At 54.0% G+C, this 10,822-nt stretch overlaps 4 protein-coding genes across 4 annotated transcripts; 2 read left to right on the top strand and 2 right to left on the bottom strand.

The window, feature by feature from the left end:
• Positions 1 to 394: 394 nt before the first annotated feature.
• Positions 395 to 1,337, bottom strand: GUITHDRAFT_146151 (hypothetical protein; the record flags this gene model as incomplete). Its single annotated transcript, XM_005822816.1, has 3 exons — positions 395 to 511; positions 643 to 1,203; positions 1,251 to 1,337. 3 exons carry the CDS (start codon positions 1,335 to 1,337, stop codon positions 395 to 397), a joined length of 765 nt encoding a protein of 254 aa, XP_005822873.1.
• A 585-nt stretch (positions 1,338 to 1,922) lies between these two features.
• GUITHDRAFT_117924 (hypothetical protein) lies at positions 1,923 to 4,156 on the top strand (the record flags this gene model as incomplete). The annotated part of the gene is made up of 4 exons (XM_005822815.1): positions 1,923 to 2,879; positions 3,109 to 3,176; positions 3,384 to 3,855; positions 4,013 to 4,156. The coding sequence occupies 4 exons, from the start codon at positions 1,923 to 1,925 to the stop codon at positions 4,154 to 4,156; spliced, it is 1,641 nt and encodes a 546-aa protein (XP_005822872.1).
• A 551-nt stretch (positions 4,157 to 4,707) lies between these two features.
• On the bottom strand, positions 4,708 to 6,601 carry GUITHDRAFT_79370 (hypothetical protein; the record flags this gene model as incomplete). The annotated part of the gene is made up of 4 exons (XM_005822814.1): positions 4,708 to 4,785; positions 5,587 to 6,108; positions 6,190 to 6,343; positions 6,390 to 6,601. 4 exons carry the CDS (start codon positions 6,599 to 6,601, stop codon positions 4,708 to 4,710), a joined length of 966 nt encoding a protein of 321 aa, XP_005822871.1.
• A 2,401-nt stretch (positions 6,602 to 9,002) lies between these two features.
• Positions 9,003 to 10,081, top strand: GUITHDRAFT_117922 (hypothetical protein; the record flags this gene model as incomplete). The annotated part of the gene is made up of 8 exons (XM_005822813.1): positions 9,003 to 9,037; positions 9,085 to 9,193; positions 9,240 to 9,359; positions 9,403 to 9,498; positions 9,542 to 9,592; positions 9,641 to 9,804; positions 9,850 to 9,972; positions 10,015 to 10,081. The coding sequence occupies 8 exons, from the start codon at positions 9,003 to 9,005 to the stop codon at positions 10,079 to 10,081; spliced, it is 765 nt and encodes a 254-aa protein (XP_005822870.1).
• Between the last annotated feature and the right edge of the window lie 741 nt (positions 10,082 to 10,822).

Raw genomic sequence — 10,822 nt, 5'->3', positions numbered from 1 at the left:
GGCAAGAGCAGGAGCAGGAGCAGGAGCAGGAGCAGGAGCAGGAGCCTGGGCAAGGGGAAGAGAAGGAGTAGGAGCAGCAGCAGCAGCTGGAGGAGGAAACGGAGCACAGACGGGAGGAGGGGAGGAGAAATCGAAAATCTCACCGTCCTCTCCGAACTTCGGGGTTCTCGCTGGCTTACAAGCCATGATCTCATCCTTCAACTGCACTCAAAATTAACTCCCATGCTCCTCCTTCCTCCTTCGTCCCAAACTCCCTCACAGCTGATCCTCCCGCCTTCTCGCTCCCATCCTGCTGCTGCTGCTGCTGCTGCTGCTGCTGCTGCTGCTGCTGCTGCTGCTGCTGCTGCTGCACGCTTCCACTCCTCCTCCTCCTCCTCCCTCTCTACATCTGCTGCTACTTCTCCTCCTCCTGAGGAGCTCCGGAGAGATCTGAGTCCATCGCTCGGATCTTCTCAGCCGCTCGTGCGGCTGCTCGTTCGATCTCACCAGCTTCCGTCCTGCCGTTGAGCACCTGCAGCCACCATGAGCAAAACCCTCTCCTCCTCCTCCTCCTCCTGCCTCCTGCTCCTTTGCCCTGCTCCTGCTGGCTCTCCTCCTCCTCCTCCTCCTCATGCCTCAACTCTCTCCCCCATTCTTTCTCACCGGCAAGAAGCTCCGGGACCTCCAGCTGGACAGGAACTGGGAGTAGGACAGGGACATGTGAGCGCCGGGGGGGTGGGGGGTCTGCCTTCCCTCCAGCAGGAGGTTCAGAGCCTGCGCAAAGCTCTGCTGAGCATACAGCTCATGGGCTTCCATGAGGAGGAGGAGGGTGAACATGGCTTCCACCTCCTCCGCGTTCCTGCTGCTCCTCTGCACCCACTCGATCAGCTCGTTCCTCAGGCTCCCGTTCACCGCCTGCCCCCCGTTCTCCTCCAGCTGGTTCCTCAGCTGCAGGCAGAACCGGATGGCCTCCTCCCTCCCCGCTGACGCCTCCTCCTCCAGGATGTAGCGGCTCACGAGCTCAGTAACCCGGTCGAAGCTCTGCTCGTAGTCCCCGGAGAGGAAGAGGAGGCGAGACGCTCCCATCAGCCGGTCCTGCTCCCCTCGCCCGGAGCATCGCCGAGGGAGGAGGAGGCTCAGGGTGGCCGCCTGCTTGCACGCCGGGAGGAAGAGCGAGCGGGAGTGATGCCGCAGCCTGAGGTAGTCGAGCATGTCGAGCCCCTCCTGCTCGCCCATCAACAAGGGGTGGTGGAAGGAGATAGGAGCTTCACCTGCACGGTCTGTGCTGAGGTGAGGAGGATCAGCCTAGCGATGAGGTAGACGCAGTCTCCCTCCGCTCCACCCTCCTCCTCCTCCATCGTCGTTGAGCTCAGCGATTGAGTTGGCAGCAGGGAGAGAGCATATTCCAAACACGTCCGGACCGCTTGCCTGTCGCACAACCTGTCAACGTCTGCTCCGACTCGTAGCCGCTCGTCCCTCCCCTCCTGATCCCCTCATCCTTTCCCTCGTCTTTCTCCTCCTGCTCCTGCTCCCCCTGCTCCTCTTTCTCCCCGTCTCTCCTCGTCACTCCGCTTTCCTCTCCTCTCCTCTCCTCTCCTCTCCTCTCCTCTCCTCTCTCTCTCTCTCTCTCCTCTCCTCTCCTCTCCTCTCCTCTCCTCTCCTCTCCTCTCCTCTCCTCTCCTCTCCTCTCCTCTCCTCTCCTCTCCTCTCCTCTCCTCTCCTCTCCTCTCCTCGTCTATGCATTTCTTTCCCCTCTTCTCTTTCGTTCGATCTCTGCTCCTCCTCTCCTCCCCTCCTCTATTTCTGTCTTCTGTTTCTCAGCTATTCTGACATTGTTGCAGTCAGCTAAGGAGAGCGGGAGATTCGAGGAGGCAGGGCGGAAGCTGAGAAAAGCATCTTCGTTCCTGTACCTGGGGAGCAATCCTGGTTTCAGAGACAACAAGATGACAAGAAGGGAAGACAAAGAAGAAGAGAAGAAGAGCAAGAAGGGCAAGGGAGATAACAAAGAAGAGAGGGAGGAGGAAAAAGAGGAGGAGGAGATGAAGAAAGAGAAGAAGGAGAAGGAAAGGAGAAAGCCTGTTGGTTTCGAGCAACTCCGCAGAGAGTCTATGCTCGCGAATCTTGACATGTGCTCCGCCGAAGTTCTCATGACTTACAGCCGCCCTGAACCTTCTGCCACTACCTCCTCCTCCTCCTCCTCCTCATCATCATCATCATCCTCTTCCTCCTACCTTAGTGGTTGGGTGCCTGAGGGATGCCAGGAGGCCGAACAGAAGCTGCGGAGGGCGGAGGAGCTTCTTCGAGATGTGCTGCAGGACGGGGAGGGAGCGATGGACGCGAGCCTGAAGCTGCACGAGTGCGAGACGAGGAGGCGAGGAGGAGCAGCAGCCATGGAGGACACAGTGAGCGAGTACATGAGGACTAACGGGAAGGAGCTCGCGTTGCAGGCAGAGGAGGAGGAGGAGAAGACAAGCAAGGAGGAGAGGAGGAAGGAAGAGAAGGAGAAGAAGGATACGAGAAAGAGCGACAAGAAGCCGAAGGAGAAGGAGAAGAACGAGGAGAAGCAGAAGCAGAAGCAGAAGCAGGAGAGGAAAGAAGAGAGGAAAGGAGGGTCGGAGCCAGCGAAGACGGGCGGGAGGAAGGAGGAGAAGAAGGAGGAGAAGAAGGAGGAGGGCAGGTCACTGTCGGATCTTCTGTCGTCGACGAAGAACAAGGAGGAGGATGCGATTGATTCCATGTGGGAGGAGAGGCAGAGGAACACGCGGAAGAAGCAGCTGGAGGAGGAGACGGAGCTGCTGAAGAGAGCTGTCACAGAGCTGACGGAGAAAGCCGACAAGTCGCTCAAGGAAGCTGAGAAAGAGCTCGAGCCGGAGGAGAAGGAACAGCATAACCTGATGAAGGTACCCGATCTTCTTCTTTCTCCTCCTCCTCCTCCTCCTCCTCCTCCTCTTCCTCCTCTTCCTCCTCCTCCTCCTCCTCCTCCTCCTCCTCCTCCTCCTCTTCCTCCTCCTCTTCCTCCTCTTCCTCCTCCCCCCTTCTTGTTTTCCTTCTCATCTTTTCCTCCCGACCCTCCTCTACCTTCTCTTGCTCTTGCTCTCCTCCCGCATTAAAGTTTCACATCTGAAACAGATAAGGATGGCTTTGAACGAGGCTGAAGAAAATCTTGCTCTCCTCAACCTCGATTCCTTGTTCGAAAGGTTCCTCCCCTTCCACTAATCATCATCTCCATCATCATCATCCTCATCTTCTTCTCAATCATCATCATCATCATCTTCTTCTTCTTCTTCTTCTTCTTCTTCTCAATCATCATCATCATCATCATCATTATCTCTATCATCATCATCATCAACAACAACAACAACAACAACAACAACAATATCATCATCATCCTGACGTTTCGGCAGCGCGGGAATGAGCACGAGCATGAGCGAGGAGGAGAGGGAGAAGCTGAACCGAGTCTACGGCCTCAACGACGCGCTGGCCATGGCAGGAGCGAGTGAGAATCCCATAAGCAAGATCGAGGACCTCCGTCCTCCCGCTCAGATCCGAGAGAAGCTGGAGGAGGTGAAACAGCAGCTGGTGGAGGAGGAGGAGGAGGCAAAGGAGGCAACGACCAAGGGCCTTGAAGACGCAGTGGAGAAGCTCAAGAGCGAGGATGTGAACTTGGCTCGGCCCAGCCTGCTGGTGGCGAGGAGGAACCTGGAGAGGATGGGGGTGATGATGACGAAGGAGAAGAGGGAGGAGGAGGAGGAGGCGAACCCGCTCAAGCTGCCCAAGGAGCGGGTGGTACATTTCATGTCGGAGCTGGAGAAGCTGCTGGAGCTGGAGGAGCGCGCGAAGATGATCAGCTCGTCGTTGGTGCAGAAAGCCAACGAGGTGAGGGAGGAGGCGAGAAGAGGGAGGGGGAAACGAGGAAGAGAGAGAGGGGAGGGGAGGGGGCAGGGAGAGAGGGAGACGGAGGGGAGAGGAGCTGGTGTGGATAGAGGAGAGGAGAGGAGGAGGAGGAGAGGCAAGAAATTGATTGGAGTCGCAGGTGGAGGAGGAGGCGAGGAGGAGAATTCGATCCGACGACGCAAAGGAAAGGCTACAGGCCATGATCCTGCTGCGGAAGAGCGAAGAGCTGCTGAGAAAAGCGGATGCCCTTCCAGTTGAGGCGAAAGAGGAGGGGGATGAGTAAAGAAGAAAGAAGAAGAGAAAACAAGGAGGAGGAGGAGGAGGAGGAGGAGGAGGAGGAGGAGGAGGAGGAGGAGGAGGAGGTGGTGGTGGTGGTGGTGGTGGTGGTGGATGAACCATTTGAAGTATTTACTCGCTGCGTTTACTTGAACTTGCATTGTGCATCTCCTCTTTCTTCTCCTGCAAATAAGTCAATTTATTCTCCTTGAAGATTTTGAGAATGAGAAAGAGAAAGAGGGCGCGGGGGAAGAAGTGGAAGGAGGAGGAGGAGAAAGAAGTGGAAGGAGGAGGAGGAGGAGGAGGAGGAAGTGGAAAGAGGAGGAGGAGGAGGAGGAGGAGGAAGAAAGGAGAAGAAGCTTCTAGAGGTATGTTGACAAACCTTCCAGTAATGGAGATTGCTTTGAAGGTGAGGCAAACAGACATCTTTGATCTGGACGATCATCAGTCATGATCATGATCATGATCATCTCCATCATCATCATCATCATCATCTCCATCATCATCATCTCCATCATCATCATCATCTCCATCATCATCATCATCATGACTAAGCCATTATCCATCACTCACAACTGGAAGAGCTGATGACAGCACTTGGAAGGAGGGGAGAACCACAAACTCGATGAAGCCAATCTGAGGAACAAACTGTGAGGAAACGAGAGCCGAGAACCGAAGAAAGGAGAAAGAAAGGAGAACGGAAAGGGAGACTAGGAGAGAAAAGCATGAAAGGGAGACTAGGAGAGAAAAGCATGAAAGGGAGACTAGGAAAGAAAAGCATGAAAGGGAGACTAGGAGAGAAAAGCATGAAAGGGAGACTAGGAAAGAAAAGCATGAAAGGGAGACTAGGAAAGAAAAGCATGAAAGGGAGACTAGGAAAGAAAAGCATGAAAGGGAGACTAGGAGAGAAAAGCATGAAAGGGAGACTAGGAGAGAAAAGCATGAAAGGGAGACTAGGAAAGAAAAGCATGAAAGGGAGACTAGGAGAGAAAAGCATGAAAGGGAGACTAGGAAAGAAAAGCATGAAAGGGAGACTAGGAAAGAAAAGCATGAAAGGGAGACTAGGAAAGAAAAGCATGAAAGGGAGACTAGGAGAGAAAAGCATTCGAGGAGCTGAGAGGAGGAAGTGGAGACAAAGAAGTCAAAGGAAGCACTGCGAGAAGAAGGATGAAGACAATGACGGAATGAACAGTTGGGAGGAGAGGGAGGGGAAAATCAGAGGGGCGAGAAGGCGGAGAGGAGGAGGAGGAGGAGGAGGAGGAGGAGGAGGAGACAGGAAGAAGGTTGGAGGACAGGTAGAGGAAAGAGGGATGAAGAGGAAGAGGTAAGAGAGGAGGAGGAAGCGAGTAAGGGTAAGAGAGGATGAGAAGCAAGTAGGGATAGGGTGGAGGAGAAGGAGCGAGTAGAGGTGAAAGAGAGGAGAGGAAGCAAATAGACCTGCGAGTCAGGAATGCTTGTAGTCTCTCGATTGCACTGAGGTGACACGGGCAGTCCGAGACTTTTTTCTTTGTCTCCCTGACTGAAGAATTCTTCGATACACCTCTCAGTCCAGCTGATCGCCAGCTCCCTCGGCTTTGCGGGGTTGGAGATGTCGCTGACGTGCAGCACGGCCTTCATGAGGAGGTCGCTGGACGCGGCAAGCTTGTCGCCGAGAGTGTCGGGAGGCTCGCAGGTCTCCTTGAGGTCCTTGAGCAGCATGAAGTGCTTGGACATGTCGGTGAAGAGAACCATGTCGATGATCGACTTTCTCAGCTCCAAGAAGTTCTCCTGCGACAGCCTGTGGAAGATGTCGATCTCTTCCTCGGAGTCCATGCTGGAGAAAAGCAGGAAGAGGTGATAGTTCTCTTGGATGCTCTGGTCATTGTACATGAGTGCCCGATGCGAGATCGAGTTCTTGTGGTAGTTGTTGTTTAGCCCGTCATGCCCCAGATCGTGAACGAGCGCCGCGAGGAGAAGAGCCTGCAACCAAGTGAACACGAAGAGGACGGGGCGGGAGGAGGAGCAGGGGGAGAAGCAGGAGGAGGAGGAAGCAGAGCTTACCGTGATCTGTTTCCGCGTCAGATACCTCGACAGGTTCCCAGTCTTGAGGATGAAGTGAACGGTCTGCAAGATGTCCGAGGCATGGATGGCATTGTGATAGGGGTTGTTGTTGTACTTTGACTCAACAAACGCGAGCCAATTCTTCATGATGGCCCTGCAGCAAGACAGTCAAAGCCGATCAGTCGCAACCTCTACCTCACTCGTCGATCATCAGCTCCTCCATCACGTTCCAGTGGCTTATCAGGTGCCATCCCAGCGCCTGGATCGGCCGCATGCGGGTGATCTCGGACAGCTCGAAGGGGTTCCAGCCCCACTCGTCCACGCGCTCCAGCACCTGGTTGAGCTGCACCAGCTCCTCCTCATTCCAACAGGCAGGAAGAGGAAAGTCGTTGTTCTCGTCCACCAGTGACATGCTTGCCGGCTGTTCGATCCGGTTGACGAAGATCTTGGCGGTGGTGAGGCTGTTGGATCGGAAGCGAGGAGTGTTTCCACAGGAGTCAGAAGAGAAGACGGGGGTGCTGCTGAAGGGCGTGAAGAAGCTAACGATCCACTCCTTGACGTCTTCTGAGACCGCTGCCTTGTCTCGCTTCAGCAGACCTCGATGCTCCTTAACGTTCTTATACCAGATCACTATCGCCGCTGTCAGTTGTCCTCGTCCTGCCGTTCCCTGGCCGACCTTCTTGGCATCCTTGAGGATTTGTTCAACGTCCTCGCCCTTGGGCTCGTAGTCAAAGATCAGTTCCTTCATCAGGCGAGCGAGTCCCTTTCGCTTCAGGTTCCCACTCGTCTTGTCCGAGTACTTGTCAAGCAGCGACATGATCGTATCTTTCAGTCTCGTGTACACCATCCACGTGCTCGTCAGTTGCTCTTGGAACTTCTCTTGGTTGACATCCCCATCCCCATCCTCACCCGAGGCGGACATGGCTACGTCACGCTGCGTGAGGTCATAGATCGATCGCATCTCCTCGTCGGGAATGCAGGACTGATCGTCATCGCCGAGTTTCAGCGCCAACTCAAAAGCTTTCATCTGGTCTGCTACATTCTCTTGCTGCAAGTCTCTTTCCAACCCTCCTGACTGACTGCCCAGCCGTGGTCTCGTTACCGGGGTCGTCTGCCTGTTGTTGGGGCTGAAAAGAGCTTGTGGGATAGAAGAGATCTTGACGTCTGACTGGAGGGCTTTGACAGCATAAGTGATGATCGCTCTGTCTGTTATCGCAAGGTAATTGCACTGCCTCATGAATTGCTGCAACAGATGAGCTGCGTTCTCAGCTGACGAATGCTCTTCAGCTATCAGGTCCCGAGATTCAAGAATGTTGCTGGCTTCTTCCCAGCTCATGCAAGGACAATCAAGAAAATTCTCATGGACAAGCTCGGGAAAGAATTCTGAGGTTGGAGAGTTCTCACAACTCGACAGCTCCGGGCTGTTCTGACGGGACCGAGTTTTAGCTGAGATGCTCGAGTAGGAGGGAGTTACTTCACAGAAACTAGTGCTCTCGAAGCTCATTCGGCGTGATCCCGACTCTGAGTCTGATTTGATCATGTTCATGTTCAACCTGGGCAGGCTCTTTGTCGATTCGCGTTTGACCACCAGACTTGGCTGGACATTCGCCTCCAACAGCCTCTTCAACTTGGAGAGATTCTGCCGCTGCTCCTGGATGATCTGTTCAGCTCCCTTTATCGCGCTCAAGATGCCTTTGTTATTCTTATCCGGGCTCGTTCCCATGCTTCTCTGGTGTCTTCCTTCATAACCTTCATCCAAGTCGCATTCCAACCGACATCCAGCCAAGAAATCCGTTCTTGAATGGTCTTGAGCCGCACATACCTCCTCATCGGATCTTGAGCCGGCCATGGTGCTTGGACCTTGGCGTGTCGCTTGCTCTACTGCCTCTGCCTCCGCGCCCTCCCTTCTCCTCTCATGCCACTCAACTTCCGCCATAGTCATGACTGCCGACTGTCAACTCCATGGACACCACCCTCTACCCCTACCCCTGCTATCATCATTCACTGCAAAAAAGGTTTACCCACCCCACCCCACCTCGTTACAATATCGGATCTGAATAGACCCCTTCTTGACTACCCACCCTGACTAAGACGTTTTCTTGATCTTTCTCTTGATCTTTCAGAGTCACCTTTGGAGTTTCCGTTCCGCCCCGTCAAACACTAAAATTTGTTTCAATAAACTTTGAAATTTAGATAGACTGGTTGAATATGAATATCAGGAACTGGATATTTCTTAAAGCCACGCATTTAGATGTGAGACGCAGAGACTCATAACCTGATGACGGTCACGACTGAACTTCGGCAGTGCTCCGCGGGCCGGTCCGCCGGGCCCCGGGCCGGACCGTTCAGCCGGGCCGCGGCCTCCCGGGAGTCCGTCACCAGGTCATGGACTGATTGCGATAAATAGGCTTCTAATAACTCAAATGCTAGGAGTACTAGTACTACTAGTACTACTAGTACTACTAGTAGTACTACCGGGTAGTACACTACTACTGACACCTTTGTAGGCTACGACGGTCAACCGGTACAAACTTATTAAATATACTGGTACTGGTAGTGGCAGTTGAATGCCTTTCTGTCTAGTCGCAACAACGCGCGACATGGTGGAAGACGGAGAGCGCTGAAGATGCCGGACAAACCGTGAACATGATGCGCCGGTAACAGTCACTCTGCGATCTGTGGCAGTGTGTGGAAGTAGAAGGATAAGCATGTCGATCATTCGGCAAGAGATCACTCTCAGTCGGTCGAAGCTGCTCCCCGAAGAAGATTGGGCCAAGTGCTCGGTCGGAGAGCTGCGAAGGTTCTGTAAAAGAATGGCGAGAAACAGGACGCCGGAGAGTTACATGACGTGAGCTCAAGTCTGACCCTCCCAAGCTCCTCACACCATTGCTGCAGCGCCAAGGTTCTGTCGGACCTCGCGAACAGGAGGAAGCTGGATTATGAAGAGAAACTCCGGGCTGATGAGCTCGAAAGACAGAAGATGGAGAGGAGGAACATAGCAGCTGTAGCTCAGTCGACTTCTGCGAGACAAAGTGCTAACGTTGACCCAGGCCTTCAAGCTGAGGGAAGAAGATTTTCACAAGGAGTGGGCTATGAAGAAACTAGAGTTGGAGAGCAAAGTAGAACAGAAGTGGAAGGCTTTTGAGGAGAAGAAGGAAGGGAGGATTCTGGTTGTTGTGCTTTGTAGTCCTTCACATGATGACTTCTCCTAAGGCTTTCGAGGCTGCTGTGTCGAGAAAGTTTTACCCTTCCATCAAGTTCTCACCGTTAGTTCGCGACTATTCCTTCCGTGAGAGCACGCAAGCCAAGGTCAGTCAGCTTGCCGTCTCGAAGGCGCTCAACCGTGTGTCAGTATGGCCATTACGACATGGCTCTTGAATCCAGCAGAGCTCTATCGAGGCAGGTAGGGTTGACGCTTGTTCTTGTCCACATCTCTCATGTGAGGTTGCAGAAGAAGTCGGAAGAGAAGCGCCAGAATGTATCCTTGGAAGCAAACATTAGCAAACAGAGAGAGCGGCTGAACGAATCGCTGGAGAAAGAGCAGAAGGAGGTTGAGGATTCTTGTACCCGTATGAAGCTTGCTTTCAAACACAAGATGGAGATTGCCGCTGACCGGTTCACTTTCTTCACCTCTAGCGGCCGAGCTGACATGTGTTGAAGCCTCAAACAGTCGAATCGAAACCTGCTGAAAGACGTCGAGCATGCCATGGCCCTTGAGTTCATTCAGCCGCGAGAGCTCAAGCAATCTCTCATGGAGTCCAAGAACCAACCCAAGTCGTACAAGTAAGAGCTTCTGAGACAGGGTCCTCTCCTCACCCTTCCCAGGTCTCGACCTCAAACCTCCTCGACCTTCTGGGGATCTCGCATGCTCGAGCGAGTTGGGAGAGGGTGAGAGAGGAGGAAGCAACTCTAGGGAGGAAGGAGGAAGCACTTGTGAGGAGGGAGGAAGGAGGAAGCACTTGTGAGGAGGGAGGAAGGAGTACTTGCAGGGGGGGAGGAAGGAAGTGCCTCTAGGGATTGAGGAGGGATGCTGGTCTGATAAATGCCCTCCAGGTCCAAAGATGTGCCTTCAGTAAGTCGGATGATGTGGGCAGAAGTGTAGAGAGGGGACGAGAAAGATGAAGCAGTAAAGGTTCATTGAGCTACGAGGTCGGGATCCAGCAGAGCTTCTCGCTCGTGCGTCAGGGATGTTATCTCAGCCTGCATAGTCGTCAGGTGTGATCGAGAGCTGCTGACCTCACGTTCAAGACGTCGCACAGATCGTAGTCCTCCTCGCACAGAGCCGCTTCGAGCTACACAAACCGAATGAGCGACAGACGCCATGGCTGGCTCAAACATGCCTGCTGGTGTAGAGCATCTATCTTGCTCTGGAGCTGCTGCAGTGCCTTGTCGGCTCCCTGTCGTCGAGCGTCCTCAGAGGAATCCTGCGTGAGAGACAAATGAACAAGAACACGAACAAATGCGACAGGAGAAGGGAGAGACGGGAGGGAAGGAGGGAGGGAGATAGGAAGGGAAGGAGGAGGATACGAGAGCGAGGGAAGGGCAAGAGAGAAAGGAGGGAGGGAGGGGAAGGGGAGAAGAGGACGTAGAGGAGGATGGAGAGGACTGGAGAGGCGAGGAGGGAGGGAGAGGA

The sequence above is a fragment of the Guillardia theta genome (genome assembly GCF_000315625.1).
Source record: "Guillardia theta CCMP2712 unplaced genomic scaffold GUITHscaffold_118, whole genome shotgun sequence".
Taxonomy (NCBI): domain Eukaryota; class Cryptophyceae; order Pyrenomonadales; family Geminigeraceae; genus Guillardia; species Guillardia theta.
The sequence above is the reverse complement of the archived record's forward strand: the minus strand, read 5'-3'. Positions and strand labels throughout refer to the sequence as shown.